We start from the raw sequence: 22540 nt of genomic DNA on the forward strand, positions 1-22540 counted from the left end.
GCATACACCGCCTCTGTATGATTTCAGTTCACATGAGAGCAGGGTTTACCCTTCAAATTTGAGGCTATTGATACGAATGATGCAGTAAACTGGGCCAGATCCAAACAGAAGATGAAGAACCAGTTTGTATCAATACTGCAGCTTCTCTATGGTGTTCCTGGGTCTTTAAAACTTTCCATGTAGATAAACTGAAGTCACTGAGAAAAGTCTCTGCTGACATTACATTCCCACTAAACATATTACACTTTCACAAACTGTCAATATGCTATTAGTGTAACCGGCAAGTGTGTCACGGAGCAGTTGTGACGTGATGGATGATTGCCCCGGGCAGAGCTGTATTCATTCTCCCAGGTGTCACAGCATAGCAATGAGACTGAAAAAAAATCTTGTAAATTCCACAAGTCACATTATGTTTTGACAACCCTTGAAGACAGGGCCTCAGCACAGTGTGAGTATATACCACAAACAGAGTGACTGAGGCTTCAGTGCTCATGTCCTTATGGCCCTATAACTTTAATTAGAGCACCAATGCTAATGTATTATATGTGTCATTTAGTCCTGCTTGCATCTTTGTTTATATTAACACATACTTCCACACCTACTGTACACTGAAGTGTTGTAACAGACAGCAGAGGTTTAAAGACCTTGAGACTGTTTTAAATTTTGTGAGGATTTGGATAGCATGACAAAATAGCCAACACATTCTATTGGAAATAACCCCAATTCTCTTTTCACATCTTTGCCTATACAAGCACTGCCACCTTGTGGAAAATAAAGAGCCTTGCATTTTAAAAGCTCTGAAAGGGGAATGTGGAGAGGTGGATGCTTTTTATCATGGCATTATGAAATAGCTGATAGGCATAAAGAGATGACAGCCGATCCTCAACAGATGAAGAATAATTTTTTTATATATAAATAAACAAATAAAAAATTGATATAAATATTACTATTTTTCATGAACAAACAGCTTTATCTCCTCTGATACATTTTCATTTTATGCTACAATGCAACACCCAAAAACATCAGCAGCACTGACTACATGGCCCAGATCCCTCCTCATGTCCAGACGACCTGATTCTTTGTTGGGTACAATGACAACGGCAATGGACACATCTGTCTAATCCACCAGCAGTGGGTTGCACAGCTTATTTAAACCACAGGGAGGCGCTGTTTAATTACTTATGACATTTGCTGTAGGTATCAGGTTCAAGATCAGGTTAGTGGTGAGGATCTCTCTACTTGAGTGATTCTCAGACCTGCAACCTTAATGCTTTGTTTGTTTGTTTATTTTTTTATTTATTTGTTCCACTTTAAAAATGTTGAGTGAATTCAGGTATGGTGCATAAGATAGTATTAGAATATCTTACGGAAACCACAACTATTTTCATTCAGCCTTTCAAAAGAAACTTTACTCATTGTTGTTTTGCTAATGGAAAAGGGTGGAGCGAGCATTAAACAGGAAGTTGATCTTAAAAACAACACATGGTATCAACCTATGGCATAAAACGGAGTCAAAATAAGGCAATAAAACTCTCATGAATTATTTAGTCAACCAAAATGTGACATTTGAAGTTTGTGGATCAGGATTAAAGGAATCAGTGTTAAACAATAATATTATCACATTATTATTATTACATGAAGACGTGTGTTTTCTAAAGGAGAGACTGATTAACCTACGGCAGCAAGTTGAAGAGCAGGTTATAACTGAATCCTTTTAATTAGATCTCTGTATGGCAGAGAAACCTGTTAGTCCTGTTGTGTCACTGTTTGTACAAACAACTGATGCAAAAATATTGTACAGTAGGTGATTATGCCAGTGGCAGAAGAAAAGAAAGTGAAAGTAGTTACACAACAATAGTTACAAGATCAATGCCCTGTATTCAAAATTGTATTAAGTATAAGAGCACAAAATGCACTTCAGGTATGTAAAGTAAAATGAGTCATTAAACAGAAAGGCCCCTGTTAATGTTATATTATCACTGGATCATCATTATTCATGTATAAACTGGTGCCTCTTCTAATGTTTCAGCTGGTTAAGGTGGGGCTCTGAACTGCTGTTGGCTGGTTTAATCTATAACAACACATCATTTTTATACACTGATCATATATTCCTTTATGTAAAATCTTAATCTGAGATAATAGCTGCTGACATCTGACATGTAGTGGAGTATCAGTAAAAAAGTCAGATAAAATCAAAATACTTAAGTAAAATGTTTAACTAAATGTAGGGGAGAGCAGGGACAAAATAACATTAAATGTTTTATTGGTCCAATGTGTCAAACTCAGTTAAGTGCACATCACTTCTTAAGTACTGTCCCTAAGATGAGACAGTAGAGCTGTAACAATTAATTGAATATTAATCGATTATACATGAACCATCAACTATTTTTATAACTGATTAATCGGTTTGAGTAATTTCTTTGGGAAGAAAACATCTACATTCTCTGATTTTAATTTCTTAAATGTGAATATTTTCTGGGTTTTAATCAATTAATTTATTTATTTTGCTCATTTCTGACAGTAAACCAAATATCTTTGAGTTATGAATAAAACAAGACATTTGAGGAGGATATCAGCTTGGGCTTTGGGAAACACTGATCAGCATTTTTCAACATATGGACCAAACAACTAATCAATTAGTGGAAAAAATGATCAACAGATTAATCGATACAGAAAACAATCATTACAGTGACATATTTTAATGTACTCCACATGTTCGGACCGATTTTTCAAGTGACAAGATTGTGACATAATTGATTAATTGAGAAAATTATTAATTTCTTCAAATTAATTCCCAATGAAAATAACTGTTAGTTGTAGCCCTATAAAACAGCCTGACACGCTCTAACATACACACCTGGGCAGGTGAGACCTCTGTTGGTCTTCCTCACCTCAGCACATTTCCAGCAAATACAATGAGTAAAACAAAACAAACAAAAAAAACCATCTTTAATTATATTTATTATATTATCCCCTGTCTCTGTCAACCTTACCCTGGTTATAGCACCAAAGATGCATGATTACCTTCACCGGTACTCAGCCAATGGATAGGTCTAACAGATGACATAATTTTACAATCTTCAACAAACACACAAAACACAAAATATTTTTGCTTTTACTGTACAAGTAAGTGAAAGTAAGTAATTAAAAATGGTTCAATAGGCTAAGTGCCAGTGAATGTTACATAATTATTGCTGTAGTTCCCGGTGTGGACAATAAAACTTGGATCCGTCTGATTTTCAGCTCTGGACTCAATGACGGAGTGTATTTTTTGTAAACTTCATTCCACATTCCTGTCATCCATGTCGCAATTGTCCACCCCCCCCCCCCCAGTCTTTTGTCCCTGCTCTCCCCTACTTTCCTCCTGAGTGTCCCATATCATCAAGTCACTGTTCCACATAACCAGACTTGAGTTGGCTCAGTGGATACAAAGATTTCTGGGATTTCTCCTAATGTATAATAAACAAGTCCTAATGTGGAGAAATGTTTGGATGAAAATGTAAGAAACACTGTTGGAGGTCAATGAGAACAAAATGTTCTGCATAATTTGATCCCAGTAGTTAATTGAAACTGATAGGCACAAGCATATGACACAGAAATCCAGAGCAGGTGATGAGTTTAATATCAAACACTCTGTGACCCCATAGCCTAATTCCCTACAAGTCGGAGGCTGCAGTGAGGTGTTGTTCATTCAGCTCACCTATCGAGAATAAGAAAACGGTTGTGAATAATAACATCCCAACCAGCCCCCCCAGGGTGAGCTACGTGACCTAAATTTAATCTTCTGTGTGTCTGCCCGCAACAGGCGGTCTTTCTGAGCGCTTTCTGTAAGAACACCGCGGGTTTGGGCACATTTGGGCTATTTTACGATGCTCATGTTTGCACAAGCAGCTCCTGACCTACATTCGCTCTGTCCCAGCCAATCTCCGGCGTTATTTTGGCTTTTAGCAAACACAATCTGTAGAGAGAAAGGGAAACGTGACGGAGAGGAGGAGGGACGGTGGGAGTCACGGTGAGCACCGCCCTGTCCGCACGTGCCAGCTCTCCCTGCCAGAGATCGTCTATGTTTGAGAAGACAGCGCGCTCCTCGACCGAGAAGACTGCGCCAGGTTCCGGTTTGAGAAAGTGGGCGTTAGCCTTTGCGCATGTGCATTCTTCACGCTGCGTTGCCCTGATCCTGAGGCACGTGGACAGGCTTTGACACATTCACCTCACATTGAAGTACAATGTTTTTCTCATGAGGATTAAGTAGGACCTCTGAGGAGGGTTTTCAGTATTGGATAACTTATATTAATCAAAATATTCAGATTCTAACGTTTGAAAAGTATAAAATTTGGTCTCCAAATGGAAACCAGAAAAAATAGAGATTGGGAATAGGAATTTAATTATTTTGGCAAAGTATTTCATACATAAATGTCGTTTCTTAAAACACATAACATATGTGCTGGGTATCAAAATGTTATAATACTATATAAATTTACGTGAAATGTTGACAAATTTAAAAATGAATATATTCGTAGCCTACCATAATTCCTGATTGACAACTGTTTTTTCCCCTGTATTAATTCATTCTTTAATTATTTCATTATTGTTTTTTGTTGTCCTGTAATCATATTTTTGTTTGACATTGCTGACACTCAATTGTTTTGCTGTGAACTGTATATTCAGTATGACATGCGCCTTGTTGTTTGTATAATGCAACAAATACAAAATATTCAAAATGAAAAAATGGAAAAAAGAAAGACAACAAAAAATGAAAACTAAAAATTATACTACAATGTGAGGTGAAAGCCTTCCACTGTACCTTTCATGCATAATTCTGCATCATTGATTTTGCTCAAAGGCCTACATGTCATCAGTGCAAACTAGCATATAGGGTCACGTTTTGTTTTGTTTCTCTGCAACTTTCATGTTTGTACAGGGCATGTGAGGGGCAGGACACGCCCTCAGTTGGACTGAGTGGCAAACCATCCTGCAACAAGGCAGCTTTTAGCAGGGGACCTTTAAAACTAGCAGTATTGGAACTAACGTGTTACTTTTGACAGTAACTATACATTTAACTGGTTACTTTTCTCAAACTGATAATGCAAAATTTAAATTTGCTTGTTACCTTGTCTTACCGTAAAACAGAGGATAACAGCAGAGGGCAGCAGACATTACAGATGAAAGCAGCCTATTCCTGGTGGCACAAGACACTTTAAGCAAATTTGAGCTTAATGTTTTTCATCATAGCTAAATATAAACTGTTCATCATAATTATTTATTAACTGCTGCTTAGTTAACACAGTCAACCACCTGTAAGTCTTCTTCTACTCAATCCTACTGTCTAACCCATGGGCAATAAAAATGTAGCTTGCAAGAAGACGCTAATTGCTGCTGCCCTCTGGTGGGTGGGAGTATTAATTACTATAGACCTTTTTACAGCGGATGTCATTTTGGCAACAGAAGTAACCGTCTCCCCCAGTCATTTAGACGAGTTATCAAGCTGCAAATATTGAATAAAACATTTTATCAGTGCCAAAATCACCAAAATGTCTGTTTGTTGCATATACGATACGTCAGAATCAATATTCAACTGCTTGACTTAAGTTGTACAGAATTCCAGTAGGATCACGACCATTTCAGAGAAATCGGTGGCGTCTATGGCTGCAAGCTATTAAACATGTTGACTGGACTGTTACTTTCCATACAAGCTAATTATTTTTATGGTGCATTAATTGGTAAAGTAATTCAGTTACTTTTGAGAGAAGTGGCAACTGGCAACAGTGATCTTTACAATTTACCAAAGAACACTGGTTCATCGATATTGACAGTAGCCTACAAGAGGCCTATGTGATTTTGGTGCTGGAGGAAATATACAAAGCAAAGAAGACATGCAAAAGCCCAGACAGTTCAAGGCAGGATTTGGTGGTGAAATAATTTCGGTACAGATATTTCTATTTTATGACATTACTGGAAAGACATGCTTGCCTACAGCAGTGGTTATGTTTGCAGTTATGTCTGGAGTGAGGATACACAACGTGGTACATGTTTGTGGTACAAAAGGCTCAGTTACACTGAATATAAATGAAAGATGGTAAATATTTAATTGATGAGTAATTTTATTCAGTTCAGTATATAACTTAAATTATGATTTTACCCAAAAATCCAACATACCTAACACAAAATGGCAACCATAAAATACATTTTTCAGTGGATTTCAGTTGTTTCTGTTAATTGCAGGGACCCAGTCTGTAAAAAGGTTGCTCAGATTTCTTGTTGAATCTATGTACAGTCAATCACACAAAAGATCTTTTCAGATGTGTTTTTTTGTGTTTCTGTGGCATTCAAGACGAACACTAACGCTCCCACTCAGTCTTCTTTTTGCCACTCAGTGGGTATAACTGCAGTGACTTCCTGCATAGTGTGATGCCACGTGCATGCAACACCCCACCTGTCACCCCAGTCTATAACTTAGATTTATTCATTATTTTTGTATATTTTTTCTACTCAGCAGTGGGATATAATGTCCCGCCTCCCTCGCTGATAGTTTCTTGTGCTGTTGTAATGCTAAATTTGTCTCCCTGCAGCTTGATCTTATCTTTTCCTATCTTAAATATCATTAATTGTATAGAAACTATTGACTAATGTTATTAAATTTACTTGTGGTGTGATGGGAAAGGTCAACACATTAATAAAAGGCTTTCTTAGTTTATGAAAAGATATAACAATACAACATACAGAGCAACTAATGGGACACATTTTTGTTAAGCTCGAAACAGACACTCCATTACATGTGTCATACAATCTAAAGGGATAGATCATTACCATTGACATCCTGAAAAAGAAATGAGCTAATCACCTTTGCTTGCACAACATGCTTTCAACACAAAGGTAAAATTTTGGTCTTCACTCATAGGCATCATTATTAAAAATGGCTTCTCTCACAGTAGGGCTGGATGATATGGACAAAATCATCACATTTTTCTTTTTGTGGACCGTCACCATCATACATCAGAAAGTACTCAACATTAATACACATGGCATAAATACAAAGACAATCTCATGTTGAATAATACTAGTCTGTGCAGATATAAATATATTTTTTGACAAAACACCTCATTATCAATATTGCAACAATACTGATGACTAAATACTGATACTGATGATAAAATATTAAGATGATGACATGTTTTATAAATAATCATCAGTAATGTGGTTATAAGTAAGTAAAAGTACATAAAGTCTGGTAAATAAAATAAAAAATTACATCACTCTACTGTTTTCCTTTAAAACAAGGAAAATACAACATGTATGCCAAATCAAGATATAACAGATGAGCTAGTCTCATGTCATGATATTGATACAATATCAATGCAGGCCTATTTCTCAGCCCTATCTTATGACATAAAGTCCATTATCATTTGTCTTTACCCAACAAAACTGAAAGAGAAGCGTGGAAACTAGGCAGGAGTGAGACCTCTTCCTCCTCTGACCACCTCTTCCTCGTTTCCTCGCTGCCTTATCGCCGAGCCCAGGCAGCTCATTAGCATAAAATGTGTGTTAGTAGGTCAGCGTGAGCTCACATGCCATGCGCACATGCAGCGGAGCTTTAAGCAGCATTCCGGTGTCGAACGAGCCCAATGTGCCGTCTCCATGCGGGGCTGTCGGCCAATGAAAAAGTGAGAAAGAGTAAAAAAGAGTGGGGGCATGAGGAGAGGAGGTGGGTGAAATGTTTTCAGAGAGCGTGACAGAGGAGAGAGACAGAGAGAGAAAGAGAGAGAGAGACATCCCTGATACACATCAACAAACAGGCGGCTGAAGGGACACACAAAAAGAGGAGAGGAAAAAAAATGGTCACATTTCTCAGGCACCTGAAAACGTGCTGGTTATTTTAGGACGCGTGTTGCTTATTGATGAGTGGGGAGTGTTTAAACTACTTCCACTCTGGTCATGTTTTAATGGTGACTGTACATGGAAGCAACCAGCTGAATGCTTTGGGACCTCTTGTAATTTAGAGAAGCCCTATACAGTGATATCTTACCACAGCCTGACATCATAAGGTGTGCAGACGGAGCTGCCCTGTGCGTCCATCTCCTCACCTTTGGAAGTTATTTGGATCAAATAGAGATCTGCTCTAATTTCCTTTTTTTAAACAAAATATTTCTTTTGACTTTTTTTTTTCTTCGCTGAGCGGGTTTTCTCCAGAACCCCAATGCCCTGTGCACACTCCCGCTGGTCTGAGCTTTTGGATACACTCTCTATGCCTTGGCAGTTCATGACTCTTTCACCTGTATCAACGAAACTCCTCGGTGGCGAGCAAAGGCAGTCAGTCCAGCATTAAACGACCTCAGCTGAACACGGAACACCTGAACAGCGTCGATCAAGTGAGAAACATGGAAAATAGTCCTGGTGGTAAGTAATATTTATACTGTACTAATTTAATCCGCTATTTCAGTGCTAGTATTTTCAAAAGATGCAGGCAGTGGTGCATTATGGGACCATATGCCATTGCTTTTCTCTACATTAGATATACTTACTGTATAGCAAATTTATCGGTTAACGTCAAGAATGATTTATCAGCACTGTCCTTTTATGCGCTATTGCGTAGAAAGATGGATAACTTTTTTATTGTCACTGTACAAGTGAATAAAATGTAATTTCAGAAAAACCTATGAATATTACAAAGTATATAAACATACAGTATACGACACAAAATAAGATTAAAAATTATATTTAAAACTGACTAATCAGTCAATATGTACATTTCTTATAGCGCCACTGCAGCATAAAAATGCATTGATGCATTTAGTTTTTTATCCCATTCCACTGTAATTTTACAATATTGTGTTTAATTCTTCTAATAGTTGGCAGAACACATTTATCTGCTTCTCAGTTCCGCTTTCTGTAGGGGTTTTATGTGCATCTTTTGGGATTCTCGCTGTTACAGTCGCACACTCAGGAATGATACATAATTTAAGATGAATATGGCAGGCTTTTAACTGTAATTCAGCTGTGTAACATGTGGCAGGTTGCCAAGTGCTTCTGGGCTGCAGACAGTTGAGAGTTTGGAGTGAGTGAGCTGAAGACTGAGAGGAGAGGAAAAAAGAGGGAAGTCCTCTTCTCTCGTCAGTCTTCGCGGCGGACTTCCGATTCTCTGCATGTAAACAAACTCACGTGAAGCGCGACCCAGAACGACCCTGAGCGGGCACGTTCCCTTCACACAGCCCCACACACCACTTATCTGAACATTATTGTTTTTATTATGTGTTATTGATCGGCAGATACGGTGAATCACACACTCACTCTACAGTTAAAGTGCGTGGATTAGTGAAGACTGGGCTTCCGTACTTTAGTGAAAAACGTCAAGTGACGCGTTTTTTTTAAGGAAGTTTCATAGTGTGACTTGTTACAGTGCAAGTTGTTACTTAAAGATTGAGGAATTGTTACTTTGACAGCGTGAACTGTTACAAGGTTGAGAACTGTAAATGGTAGATGGTGTTACTTTAAGAATATGTACTGTTACGTGACGAAGGCAAATTGCTACGTAAAGAGTGGGAACAGTTACTTTGTAGCGACGTGTGAGTCATTCACCTTGGCTGTTTTATGATATCGCAGCTTTTCCCCAAAACACATGTGAGTAGTAGGCCATGTCAAGGAGCAGTCACGCCCACTGAGTCAAAACAAGTAAATCGGTGCCAAATTTTCCATCTCGGAGTAAACATCCAGTTCTGCCAGAGCCTGAATCATGATGGAAGCTGATGATGAATGAGCCGAGCGCAGCGAACCAGTCGATACCAGTTTAAAACCATTTCCCGTTAACTCCGTGGAGCAGTTGGCCTATTGATTGAATATTGTACTGGATACGACATTTGGATTAAGGTCTGTGTGAATAACTGAAATTTACTGAACAGCAATAAAATGTTAATAACAACATAATACATATAATATAATATATTATATTATAATATAGGAACGTGATTCAACATTTAAATGTATGCCACGTCATAGCAAGCTCAACAGATAAAAATCCAATAATGTTTAAAGACGCCACCACTAATCATCATATAAACCCCGATAGAAACATGATAGCTATGGTAACAGACAGTATAACGTCCTTGAGCAGCGGGTGACCATTATGACTGTCATGTCTTCTCATCTCCTCCCCGCCCCAGTGCACCCTGGGTAGAAACAGTCGTGATAATGTAGGGAATCATGCGCCTCTTTTTTTTTTTTTTAATACGCAGCTACCCTGCCTCGAGCTCACAGCACGTGTATCCAGCCTCAGCATCCACGTGCCGCACCCCGCCCCTCTCCGGTCGCTCCCCATCCCTCCACCGAGCGCACACACAGCTCCGCTCAGCTCGCACGGGGATTCCGCTGTATTCGCTGGTAGCTGGTCAGTGGGTCAGAGAGGTTTAACAGCTCCTTCTCTCGTCCTGGTTACTATAACTGGTTTGAAATGTTTTCTTGGTAGTTACAGTGGGGAATATTAAACTTTAAGTGTCGCAGTTTGCTGTCTGAAATGGCATATTAACCTACATTTGGCTGCATTCAATTTGGGTTTTGAGTGACATGAGTAACCAGTACTTGTTTTGAGTTTGACGCACAACCATTCAAGTGTTGGCAGAGATGCAAGACTTTTAATACCTGAATGAGCCACTATCATGCAGGCACTGAGCAATAGCAGTATCCACAAAATGAGCCTGTTAGATTGGAATATTATATAATATGGGATATTGTGTATCTAGATTAATGCACTACCATTTATTCTCGTGTGTGTTTATTTTGAAGAGAATGATTTTCTAGCAGTAACATCACATAGTGCAATGTGACATGATTCCTGGAGTTGTCTCTAATCCAAATTGTGTATATGTTCAGTTTTATAGCAGTCAAATGAAAGTTAAATCCAATAAATTATCATGTAAGTATTATGAGTATGAAGCAGGGCTGCAATGAACAGTTATCTTCATGGTCAGTTTATCTGTCGACCATCAATTAATCAGTTAGCTGTTTGCTGAATAAAATGTTGTTCAGTTTCCTAAAGCCCAAGGTGATATACTCAAATGTCTTGTTTTATCCACAATCAAAGTATATTGAGTTTACTGTCACAGAAGACTAAAGAACATATTCATATTTGAGAAGCTGAAGTCATAGAATTTGGATCAAAAAATGACTCAAAATGATGAACGGAAAATCAAAGTAAAAGCAGATAAACTTTATAGTCGATAACAAATCGATTAATAGTTTAATCGTTGCAGCTCTAGAACCAAATTTAATGTACTGCAGGACATTAAAAAAATAATCAACCATAATCTCTCCTTTCAACTTCATTGGTTCAAGATTAAACTGTGTAATTAATTTTAAGTATAATTTTAAGGACGAAGACTGTGACCCCATGGTCTAATGACCATCCTTTATATAACCTCCAGTGGTCAGAGAGCTGACCTTGTGACCTAAAAGCATGATTATGACCTGAACGTTATGGTCTTTAAAGTTGAAAAGACAGAGATACGTGATCCAAATAATTTGTTTTCTGAAATGGTACCTTAAAAACCTGCTAAAAGCCAATGTGTTTATGTAGATGAGTGTGTCACAGGTGTAATTCACCCTAACAGGAACAATAAGCTTAATGTTGAGGTCTGATGCCAGTCCTGTAACCAGATTCCTCATGGTTGTCACCTTGACAAATGATCACGCAACCTACTAATTCACATTGAAAGCCAAACATGATTCAGGTGGCAGATAGTATTTCTATTCAAGGATTGTGCTCCTTCTAATTATTTACCCGTGTGTGTATGGGTCAACACACAAGAACTACATGAAAAACTTTTGAACTCCAGAACTGGAACAACATACAATGGAATCATTAATGTTTCTTTATAGAGCAATAAAAGATTAGTAGAGATTCATGTGATATAAAGCAAATTTGCCCTTATGTTGCCTTCATGGAACCATCCTCCTCGAAAACAGTTCATAAATACAGACACATGACATGAGGCCAGCTGTTTCACGTGGAGTGAGGCTTACTGCTCATGCACAGTTGTAAATGTTCACATGTAAGAGTTGGAGTTCGGTGGGGGCGTCTCCCCCCCAGACATGATATGAGCATTATGTCTATACAGTTTGCCTGCCATGCATTCATGCATGCCCAGGGGGTGGGAACACACGAGAGGGGAAGTTATGGAGGACTGGCAAAAGGAGGGGCAGTGGGCCGTTTTTGTTTATACTGTAGTTCTTATGACTCTCTGTGTATCCACATGTCACATGTTGTAACCTGTGCCTGCGTGAGTACAGCAGGGTTGATGATATTCCCAGTGCTCATTCTGGCAACCGGTCAAACCAGATTCCAGGAAATAGTTACGAGGAGACAGTATATGGAATGTTTTCATACCGGAGGGGTGGAGATTGTGAGTGTAGAAAGTGGGTGTGGAGTTCATGTGACAGCAGGGAGTGACCCTGTCCCCCTGCAGGTGATACACATGTCCATAAAGCTTTATCTTTTTCACACACAGGAAACTCGCACAGGCACATGTAGCGTTTGTGTGTGAAGTGAAGTCACAGTCTTGATACCAGAGCTGCCACCACACACAAGCCGTCAGGCCACCAGAGTACCTTGCATCCAGTGTTGACACGTGTGAGCAGAGGAATTAAGGAGGCACTTAGAGCTAAACAGAAACACAGCACGTGTTTTCTCAAGGAGAGACAGCACAAGAGATGAGCAAGGCTTTTTCTCAGATGATTCAAAGTCCTTGAGAGGAAATGCACACAGAATGACAGAATAGACGGCCCAAGGGTATTGTTAGTACTGAGATAACACTTCCAGCACAGTTAGATACGTTCACATCTCTTGAATTGGCTGCAGTAACCTGTTATAGGGTGCAGGGCAGAGATTTGCGTTGCAAAGCTGTTTTGTTCAAGGAGAATCTCATATCTGTCAACTGACTGATAGTGACCCACAAAACTGCGATCATGATCATTGTGATGTGAGCCAAGTGACTTGTGAAGATCGTGAATGAAGAATGTAAAACATGCTAATTCTGCACATGGGAAATGATTTAGTTGGCAGGCTCTTGAGTATTTCAACACCTGACACAGTGATCCAGCTAATAAAATGGGGGCAAACTGAACTGAAGATGTGGATCAACACAAGGGGGCTGTCGAAATGAGAAGAAATTCATAAATTCTTAAAATAATGAATAATGAGATTAAATCTTATGACTGTTTTTAGCTCTTTTACTATGATACTTACTTAAATACTTAAATGAATTATGAATGTGTTTTGGTGGCTTTGCATTTTCCCATCCTTAAAAACTGGTGATTTAAATGCATTAAAAAATTCTCCCTTTTATTGACTAAAGCCTTCAAGCAAATCAATTAAATGTGTCAAAATAGTGCCCAGCAACAACGTGACTGTTACCCTCTGCACAGTTTTGACTTGGTGGAATGCAAAGACTTAAGGTAGCTGTGCCCTGCTTGCCTCCCCCTACGTCTGTAGTCACAGCATTAAAGCCCTCTCTCTATTCCAAACGTGATCAGCCTTCGCGCTTGTTATTGTACTGCTGCTGTTGTCTACACGGGACTGCGCAAAGAGCCTTGTGAGCCGGGCGGGAACTGTGTCAAGAGTCCATGTGAGCTCCCGGTCAGGTGGCTGGCGGATAGATGGGTCTGCAGGCCCGCAGCCAAAACGGGGAGGGAGGGAGGGAGGGAGGGAGGAGGTAGGAGGGGAGGAAGATAGAGAAGAAGGGAGGGGGCTGGAGGAGGAAAGACTCAGTGCTGAAAGCAGGCAGGCAGGCAGGCAGGCAGGGAGCTGGCTGGCTGAGCCTGCACGTGAGGGGCAGTCTTTCATCTTGCAGGGAAGAACACTGTCTGCAAAACAAGGGGGGCGGATGGGTGTTCTGTTGAGGGGTAATAGGGCATTTCCGACTTGATGTGACATCCCCAAACAAAGGCCTGTTTATAGCCTGTCTATGCCACTCATTGTGGATGTATAGTGACTTACTGTCATGTTATGATAAGCATGTTATAGTGCTTATATTATATAGTGCACAAATTTTACGTGCTTATAGTTTACAATTTCACATAAAATATCCCTTATGATACATTGCAGCTTATTGCACCACAGAAATGTAACTTCTATAGAAAGCCTACCTTATCAGACGATAAAATTAAATGTTATTCATGGGTAAATAATGTGTGAGTGTTGGTTCAGCCAACAGATTAGGGTGTTTATCTTACCTGGTATTGTGTGTTTAGCATTAAATTCTCCAATGGGCTTCATAGATGCCAAAGTATCACTGTTCAGTAAAAGCAGCACGCCCACTGCTATGACAAAGCCTTCTTTTAGGTTACTTGATCATCTTACAGATTAGAAACCGAAAGACTCTTCACAGATATCCAGGTCAGAGTTGTTGTTCTTCTAGCTGTGACATTTTTTCTAAATTATTCATCAGATCAAATTTCTGTTGTCCCAACACGAACTGGGTTTTTGTGTGCGTTTGTGGACGTCTGCCAAGTAAGCTCACTGAATCAAAGTGGAGCGTTGCTCAACACTTGGATTCTCACTCGCTTTCTACATGCGAACACCGACTTAGATGAAGATCAGTGAACTGAGCTTTTTTTGCCCCCTTTCTGTTCCTCCAGGTGGTGTTATCTTGTACGCTGGTTCGTCCGGCAGTGCCAGCCCAAGTCCTGGCAGCCCTTCAAGTGGATATCAGACCCAGTCGCCCTCCTCCCACTCGCAGCCCTCATCCCCAGAGGGTGTCTCCTTTCAGGAGATTGGGGCCCTGAAGCAGAGAGGGGAGCAAGGGGGAGGAACTCCTTCCCCACGAATGGTCTTCCAGTTTCCTGAAGTAAATAATGCTCCTGTTGCCCAAATAACGACGGTATCATCTGCAACCTACAACCACCCCACAGTGGCCAAAAGACCTTGTGGTTTCACTGGCACGTTCACCAGTAAGTACACGCTCACTCCCCTCCTTCATGTTCTCTTCTTCTATATGTTTACCTGCAGGCATATTGATATTGAATTTCTCTCTCTGATGTTGTGTGTGTGTGCCTCTTTCATAGAGACTGGAGGTATGGTGCTTCTGTGTAAGGTGTGTGGTGACATCGCATCTGGGTTCCATTATGGCGTACATGCCTGTGAAGGCTGCAAGGTGAGAGCGAACAAAGATAATATTATGTCATGTCTTTGTGTTCACTAGGTGCTATACAAGCACACACATTGCTACAAAAGACACTCTAAAGTCTTTATGCCGATTGTGCCATCTCTAGGGTTTCTTCCGACGCAGCATTCAGCAGAACATCCACTACAAGATGTGTGTGAAGAATGAAAAGTGTCTCATCATGCGCATGAACCGAAACCGGTGCCAGCACTGCCGCTTTAAGAAGTGTCTCTCCGTGGGCATGTCCAGAGATGGTGAGAGACAGTGTGACTGTCATGTCCTTAAAGAAGATATTTAGACAAGTGGCAACGAAAATTGAAAGTCATTTATTTTGTTTTCTTAGTGTAATTTAGTTTAGTTTATTTGTACAATAAAGGTACAAAACCAACAGAAAAGACAATAGTTGCAGTGCAGGAGAGGAGGGAAGAATGTGGTGTCTATTTGCACCAAGCTATTCACGCCTGACCCCCATGGTTTAGCTATAAAAAGCTAAGTTGCAGTGGATAAATAGGTTAACCCCAAGATTCCCATGCAGGAAAGTGGGGCTCAAAACTTGTCAAGGAGTCAAGGATTTGAGGCTGACGTGAGATTAGAAGTCACTTGAAACTCTTTAGACTTAGTTCCAGCCTAGGTGTAAATAGCCACATTTGTATCCCGGGAGCAAATAGCATATGCCTTAAAAAAGCAAAAACATTATGACTCATCAAAATGGAAACAAAACAAACAAACAACAAGTAAACAATAAAAAAACATATAACACAAACTATATATTTAAGCATAAACAGAAGTAAAGAAAGAAAAGCAGACTTAAAACAAATAGATCTGTGCAACTAGCAGAAGCATCTTGCCATTAGTTTTAAGATGAAATGACATTTCTTTAACTGTACCCTAAAGGTTCACAAGGAGGAACATGATTTCAGTGTCAAATTCACTAAATTCCATAAATCTGGGCCTATACATTTGATTTACCTCTTAATGTACAACAACAAGTTAAATGGAGATCATTAAATGATATGAAAGGATTTTATTGATCCATGGATGCAGGGTTACATACATGGAGAGTCAGTTGTTTCATAGAAGCAAAAAATCGAACTTAAGCAGGTCTCACTCCTCATCGCATAATTTCATTTTCTCTTCATCTTCGTCTTCATCTCTCCTTTCCCCACCTTTTGTCTTTTGTTCCCCCCGTCTTCCTCTCCTTGCCCTGCAGTGCTGTCTGATTTATGGCGAGAGGAGCTCTCGAGTCCCAGTAGTCATCAGTCATGGAGAAACTGTGACAAATACAGTTTATTTTGGGAAATTGGGGCACAAAGTTGTTGATTACCCCATGTGTTCTCCAAGATGTACAGTCTTACCTATTTATTTTTTTCAGCGCTGACATCTACAAACAATCATTTGAGACATAATGTTATTCTGCCCTGTTAATCATGACAACCTGCAGTGCTCGACTTGAAATTAAAATAATATTAACACATTTAATCTGCTCTACTGCATTATTTCACCGCAGGACTCTGATCTCTCGGGAGGCGGTTAAACTAGGTGATAATAAATCATGTTTTTTTCTGGAGCAAACATTTTTAGCTGACCCAAAAAAGCCAAAATGCGGCAGTGAAAAATCACCTGCTAATTCGTCAGATCACAGCAGGGAAACTTTTATTATTAATAACCATATTTGACATGTTTTCATTTCCTGAACACACACACAAATTAAATTAAATTAAAAAGAAAAATATTATTGCTTCTAATCGATGTTATGGACCTCCAAAGCCATTATTCATTTTCATGTCACGTTTTTCGACCTGGCAACATGATATCTCCTCGCAAATTAATTTTTGATCATCCAGTTTTTTTCCACCTTCAACCCTCCTCTTCACCTCTCCTACCTGCCTGCAGTGTCTTTTTGACCTTTCCACTCCTCACTCACTCTGTCACTTTGCTAATGACATCATGTTCAGTGCTGTTGACCCAGTGACCTACTTCCACAGCCAAAGAGAGCGCGAGTGCTCAACTAAAAGACAGAAAGCTAGAGAGAGACACTGGGGGAGGTGGTATAGCGTACAGCGTGCTATAAATAGGGCTGTCAGTGGAGGTGCAGAATTGAAAAGGGGGGGAAGGGAGGATTGGAAAGGCTGGAGAGGAGGATGAGGCAGTTGGATGAGATGAAGGCTTAAGTGTTCTGTATTGTGGTGAAACAGCTGTGATGGACACAGAATAGTCCGGGACAGCAGGGAGGTCTCAGGATTACTAATCCACATAGAGATTACGGCTCAAATGTCAGATGTAGAATGCATATTAGAACAAGAAGTGGTTGTTTCTGTATATTGTTTGAATGTGAAAATCATTTTAAGTGCCTGAGTGTTTCTGTTATTCAGTGTACTAGTATTCAATTCCTGCCAGTAAGGAGCTGGCAGTGATATCAATGCTTGATGCCAGTAAATGCTAACAGAGGCTGCTCTCTTCTGCTTGTCCTCAGCTGTGCGTTTTGGGCGTATTCCCAAACGGGAGAAGCAAAGACTATTGGATGAGATGCAGAGCTACATGAACAGTCTCAACGAATCAGCTTCCATGGAGATGGAGGTGTCACCTCCCCCTGATGCCCCCTGCAGTCCCCAGAACCACCAGAACCCGGACCCCAGAACGAATGAAGGAGCGGGCTCCATATCGCAGTCCTACCGCAGCAACAACTTAATGAACAGTGACGAGAAGCCGCCCAAGATGGCTGCCGGCAACGCCAACATTGGCACTTCGTCTTTCCAGAACAATTCGGTGCAGGAGCCTTCCCTGTCACACTCAGCAACCCAAACTCAGCACACAGTTCAGGTGGAGCAGGCGAACCTGACATCGAGCTACCGTGTCCCTTCAAACTGCCCCGTCGGACCCAACAACAACGAAAACTCCACTAACAATAACACCGACAACACCAAGTACACCTTCTCCTCCAATCAGAATCAGTGCCCCTACAGTGGAAACCTATCATCGCAGTCCTACTCAACCAATCAGAACAATTACCCAGCCAGGGATTCCCAGAACCAAAGTCCATGCCCCTGGAAGCTAAATGGTGGCGCCAAAGTGCTGGTGAGACTCTTTTTCCCCTTATCAAGTATGTGATTATCTATCAATCTAATGTCAATAAAAAGTCTATAACGCTTCTTTTAATGCCTTCTCCTGCAGGCATGTCCACTCAATTCATGTCCTGTGGCTCCGGCCAGTCGCTCCAGTCAGGAGGTGTGGGAGTCTTTCTCCCAGTGCTTCACCCCTGCTGTTAAAGAAGTAGTGGAGTTCGCCAAGAGCATCCCAGGCTTCCAGACCCTGAGCCAGCATGATCAGGTCATGCTGCTCAAATCTGGCACTTTCCAGGTACATCTAGTCCCACCGCTCTTTTGGTCTGTGCCCCAATAACTGTTAAGCAACGTACCCAGCGGAACCTCCGCCTAGTTTCCTTTATCCTGCTCCCTGTACACAATTTTTTTTTTCCCAAGAGAGCAAGGTCATGATTTGCTCTAGTTGGACTCTGATTGGCTAGTACTTGTTGCTTTTGTTGGTTTGGGTCATTTGGATTGAAGAGGTTTAGGCATGAGGAGTGAGATTGGGTAGAGTTAGGATACAAATATCAGGGTAAGCCAATCAGAGACATAGTAGGGTGGGTCATGCATTCCCCAACCAAATTTAAAAGGTGTTGCTGGGATATCTGTAAAGCAACATATAGTCACATCACAAGACGTAGCATATAGCATATCTACAGGAATGGGGCGGGATTTTGAAATGGTCAACTGTGGAAGTTTTTCGTTATATCGTTTCTTATCCTTTGGAGTTTTTTTCTGTTGCTGACATGGTCTGGTTCTTCTGTCTGCAGGTTCTGATGGTGAGGTTCTGCTCACTGTTTGACCCCAAGGAGAGGACGGTGACCTTCCTCAATGGACAGACATACTCACTGGCATCACTGAGGGCTCTCGGCATGGGCTCCTTACTGGACGCCATGTTTGAGTTTAGCGAGAAGCTAGGATCTATGGGTCTGGAGCCAGATGAAATGGCCCTTTTCATGGCTGTTGTGCTGGTTTCTGCTGGTAAGACTAATTCTCATATATGTACTCAACAAAAAATTAAACACTTCACACGCTCCCATTATTCATGGGTTTAAGTAAAAAATCCAGGACTTCTTGAACTTTCGAACTATGGCTATTTCAACTCATGAAAAATGGGAGCAACAACAAAAGTGCTGTGTTTATATTTTAGCCAAGTATATATATACATGTACACAAGCAGATACTGTATGCACACACTTTCTTGTGCCTTAACCCAAATTTGTCCTCTCTTTCTCCAGATCGCTCTGGTATTGTGGAGGTGGGAGCGGTGGAGCAGCTGCAGGAGAACCTAATAAAAGCTCTGCGTTCTCTCATCACCAGTCGCCGCCCAGATGACAGCACCCTCTTCCCAAAGTTGCTGCTGCGTCTGCCTGACCTGCGCACCCTGAACAACCATCACTCTGACAAGCTTTTAGCTTTCCGCATAGATCCATGAGCTCCGAGAGCTGAAGCTGACTGAGGTGTCTGCTTTGGGGAGCCCTCTTAGCTTCCCCATGTGAGCCTGGCCTGCCACATACAGTACACTGGCCTGATGCATGATGGACAGTTGTTGTGGGAGCTGTGCCAAGAGTCTGAAGCTGTGTGGAAAAAATATCAGTGGAGGATGTAGGCACAGCAAGAGGTGGAGGCTCCTGAATTCAAACTGATTCCTCCTCCAGTTGTTTCCAGGATTGCTTAAAAAAAAACATTATCAAAACATAGACAGTGTTCCTCCTTGGGTTCTTCAAGTCAGTATCAGAAGTCATCACCTCTCCCTCCTGGAGTATTTGTCAGAGGCGGTTTTCTGTTCCGGAGACCAAAAAGAAGAAAGAGCCCGTTGTTCCACACTAGACTTTGTCCTCCTATCCCAGCTCACAAAGCTAACAAGAGGGAAGCACATAACTCTGGCCCAGAGAAAAAGGAACATGTATAAACATTCACCAACAATGATTTATTACAGTACATTCATGCACTTTCCATACATCGTGAAGACCTTTTAAATCAATGCATAACATAGCAATAGAAATGTCTTGGGAAGACGGTTTGTGTATGCCCTGTTGAAATGACATAAGCTATTTTCACACCATGTCACCATGTGGGAAATCTTTATAAAAAAATCACCCATTTGTGATTGAGAAATGTATAACATTTTTAAGAAATGAGAGTAAGTTGCATTGTATTTGTATGCGGTAATCAGGGAGAAATTATTGGTCATTTTAGACCATGTATGATGGGTTATATGTTGAGGTGTTTTTGATGTAAATTTTGTATATATAAGCCTTGTTAGTTTGCAGATTCTTGGATATGTAAATGAAGTTAGTAATGAATTATTGTATGTATGACATCACAAATAATAGATTGCTTTCCGGACTGCGATGAGAAAGCAACGTTTGACCCCTGCGTTTAAAATTTTTATTTGAAGATATATAATTGAAATAAATGTATGGTCAACTGACTGCATCACCTTGTGAATATTTTGTAAATGTTTTATGCTTACACCATAGAGTTCCATTATTAAATAACGTTATATAGCATTTTCCCTCCTTGTGCTCATCTTTTCTTCATTTTCCTCCTTAATATGATGCTCCCGTCTGTATTGCCGAGGCATACCATGGAGCTGTAGCCTAGCAACAGAGGCAATCAGCCAATCATGCTCCAGGCCTGAGAGCCATTAGGGTTTTTTTTTTTTACTAACAAGAAACACCACTTGATTTTTGAGTGTGTGATAACAAGTAAATGTAATTTCAAAGAGTGCCACACTTCAATAAATATAAGGTGAGGTTCTTCATCGCCAACACGCAGACAACAAGCAGCCATTCGGAGGGAGACTGTCAACTGAGACGGATTCTGTTCAATGATCTATGCAAATATGACACCATAGGTTAATATGGGACGTGAGTATGCAAATGCTCTGGAGATTAACAGATAGGGTGCCAGACAGCACGTGGAGAAGCCTTCCTCCATCTCTGCTGTCTCTTCAGTCGAGTAGAAGGTCTGGGAAAAAACTTATTTGTGTAAATGTTTGGGAGCATTTTCCTCAAACAGTGACTGTGGCCTTAAAAAGTGTCCACATCATCTATACATGTTTGTGATTTGCTTTAAGACACCTTAAATTACTGTTAATTTAAAGAATGTATATATACCTAGTTAGGATTCATGCTAAAAATCAATAAGTAATTATGATTGGCTTGCCTCCCCCTTTGTGTATTTTCAGTTCAAACATTCAGGAGAACCAGTGACTCCTCATATGAAAAGCAGGAGACAAATATCCACTAATATACCTGTTTTAATTAAAGCAGTAACTCTCCTCCACATCAGGTGATTCGCTCTACTGTCTCTATATCCAGTGCACGGATCTCCCTTCATGGCAAGTAATTAAAAAATAACACATCATCCAAAAACTCCCTCCTGTCCTCCCTTTATTTGAACTTAGCTAAACTTTTACTCTCAAAAAAAAAAAACCCTGATAGAGTGAGTCTTGCTTCTGTCTCTGCTGGAGCTGTGACGCAACCAGTGTTCCAGTCTTTTCTATGAATCATGTCATGGTCTGTACACGCCGTCTGCTGGACAGGACGAGAACAACAAGAACTATATTGGGCCATGGCATATTTTTATGAAGTGACACAGGGACCAGGACTACTTCTGAAACCAGATGTCCCATTCTGTAAAAATCAACAATACCACCTATCATTACAGCAACAACAATGTAATGACAGAGCTGTGTGTGCACCGTTAACAGCAAATAGTCAGCATTTCTGTGCTGTATCAAAGTATGCTGTATGTAAGTATCAAAGTGTGTCTCCAGAGACCAGAATACCTGAAGCCAAAAATTCATTCATGACCTTATACAGCTGAGAAATCAAATCTCTCCATGCAATCTGTTTAGCAGCTGATCTGTAGCTTTTCATCATACCTGATGATCTTTATCAGCAGGTGGGAGTTCGTCACACTTCGGATTTCTTTTTTAATTAAGGACCAATATAATTTCCAACCTGCTGTCCTCTTCTATATTATTTTAAAATGTAACTTGAATTACTACCACAATTTAAAAAACCCCAGGCTTTTCATGAGACAGTATATATTCACCAAAATCAATTGAGTCTTTTCAGTGGAACTTTCTCACTCTCTCAAACTGTGAACAGATTGTTCTTAATGGTGTTATCTTCCTAATAATCATGTTTTAAATTCTGTTTTTCTTCCCTAGGCCTTACTCAGAATAACAGGGATTCTTGTTAATAACTGAGAACTGTTTAAGGAGAACCTTGTGTGATTAGCAGCAGACACAAAGCATTAACTCTCCTCATAAGACATCTGAACATCTATATTATCATC

The 22540-nt window shown here is 40.3% G+C and overlaps 1 protein-coding gene across 1 annotated transcript; it reads left to right on the plus strand.

Annotated features, from left to right (window-relative positions):
- Positions 1-7629: 7629 nt before the first annotated feature.
- LOC146331530 (nuclear receptor subfamily 1 group D member 1-like) lies at positions 7630-20742 on the plus strand. The gene is made up of 8 exons (XM_084732537.1): positions 7630-8394; positions 14623-14934; positions 15049-15137; positions 15256-15400; positions 17620-18221; positions 18318-18503; positions 19000-19210; positions 19468-20742. Exons 1-8 carry the CDS (start codon positions 8376-8378, stop codon positions 19662-19664), a joined length of 1761 nt encoding a protein of 586 aa, XP_084588663.1. The 5' UTR covers positions 7630-8375; the 3' UTR covers positions 19665-20742.
- The last annotated feature ends 1798 nt before the right edge of the window (positions 20743-22540 follow it).

Source organism: Lutjanus erythropterus, chromosome 2 (assembly GCF_056507025.1).
Source record: "Lutjanus erythropterus isolate fLutEry1 chromosome 2, fLutEry1.hap2, whole genome shotgun sequence".
Lineage (NCBI taxonomy): Eukaryota > Metazoa > Chordata > Actinopteri > Lutjaniformes > Lutjanidae > Lutjanus > Lutjanus erythropterus.

Excerpts from the sequence above, each read along its gene's own strand:
- LOC146331530 (XM_084732537.1), top strand. Across the intron at positions 15,138-15,255 it reads ATGCCTGTGAAGGCTGCAAG|GGTTTCTTCCGACGCAGCAT; the intron begins GTGAGAGCGAAC and ends TGCCATCTCTAG. Across the intron at positions 18,222-18,317 it reads ATGGTGGCGCCAAAGTGCTG|GCATGTCCACTCAATTCATG; the intron begins GTGAGACTCTTT and ends CTTCTCCTGCAG.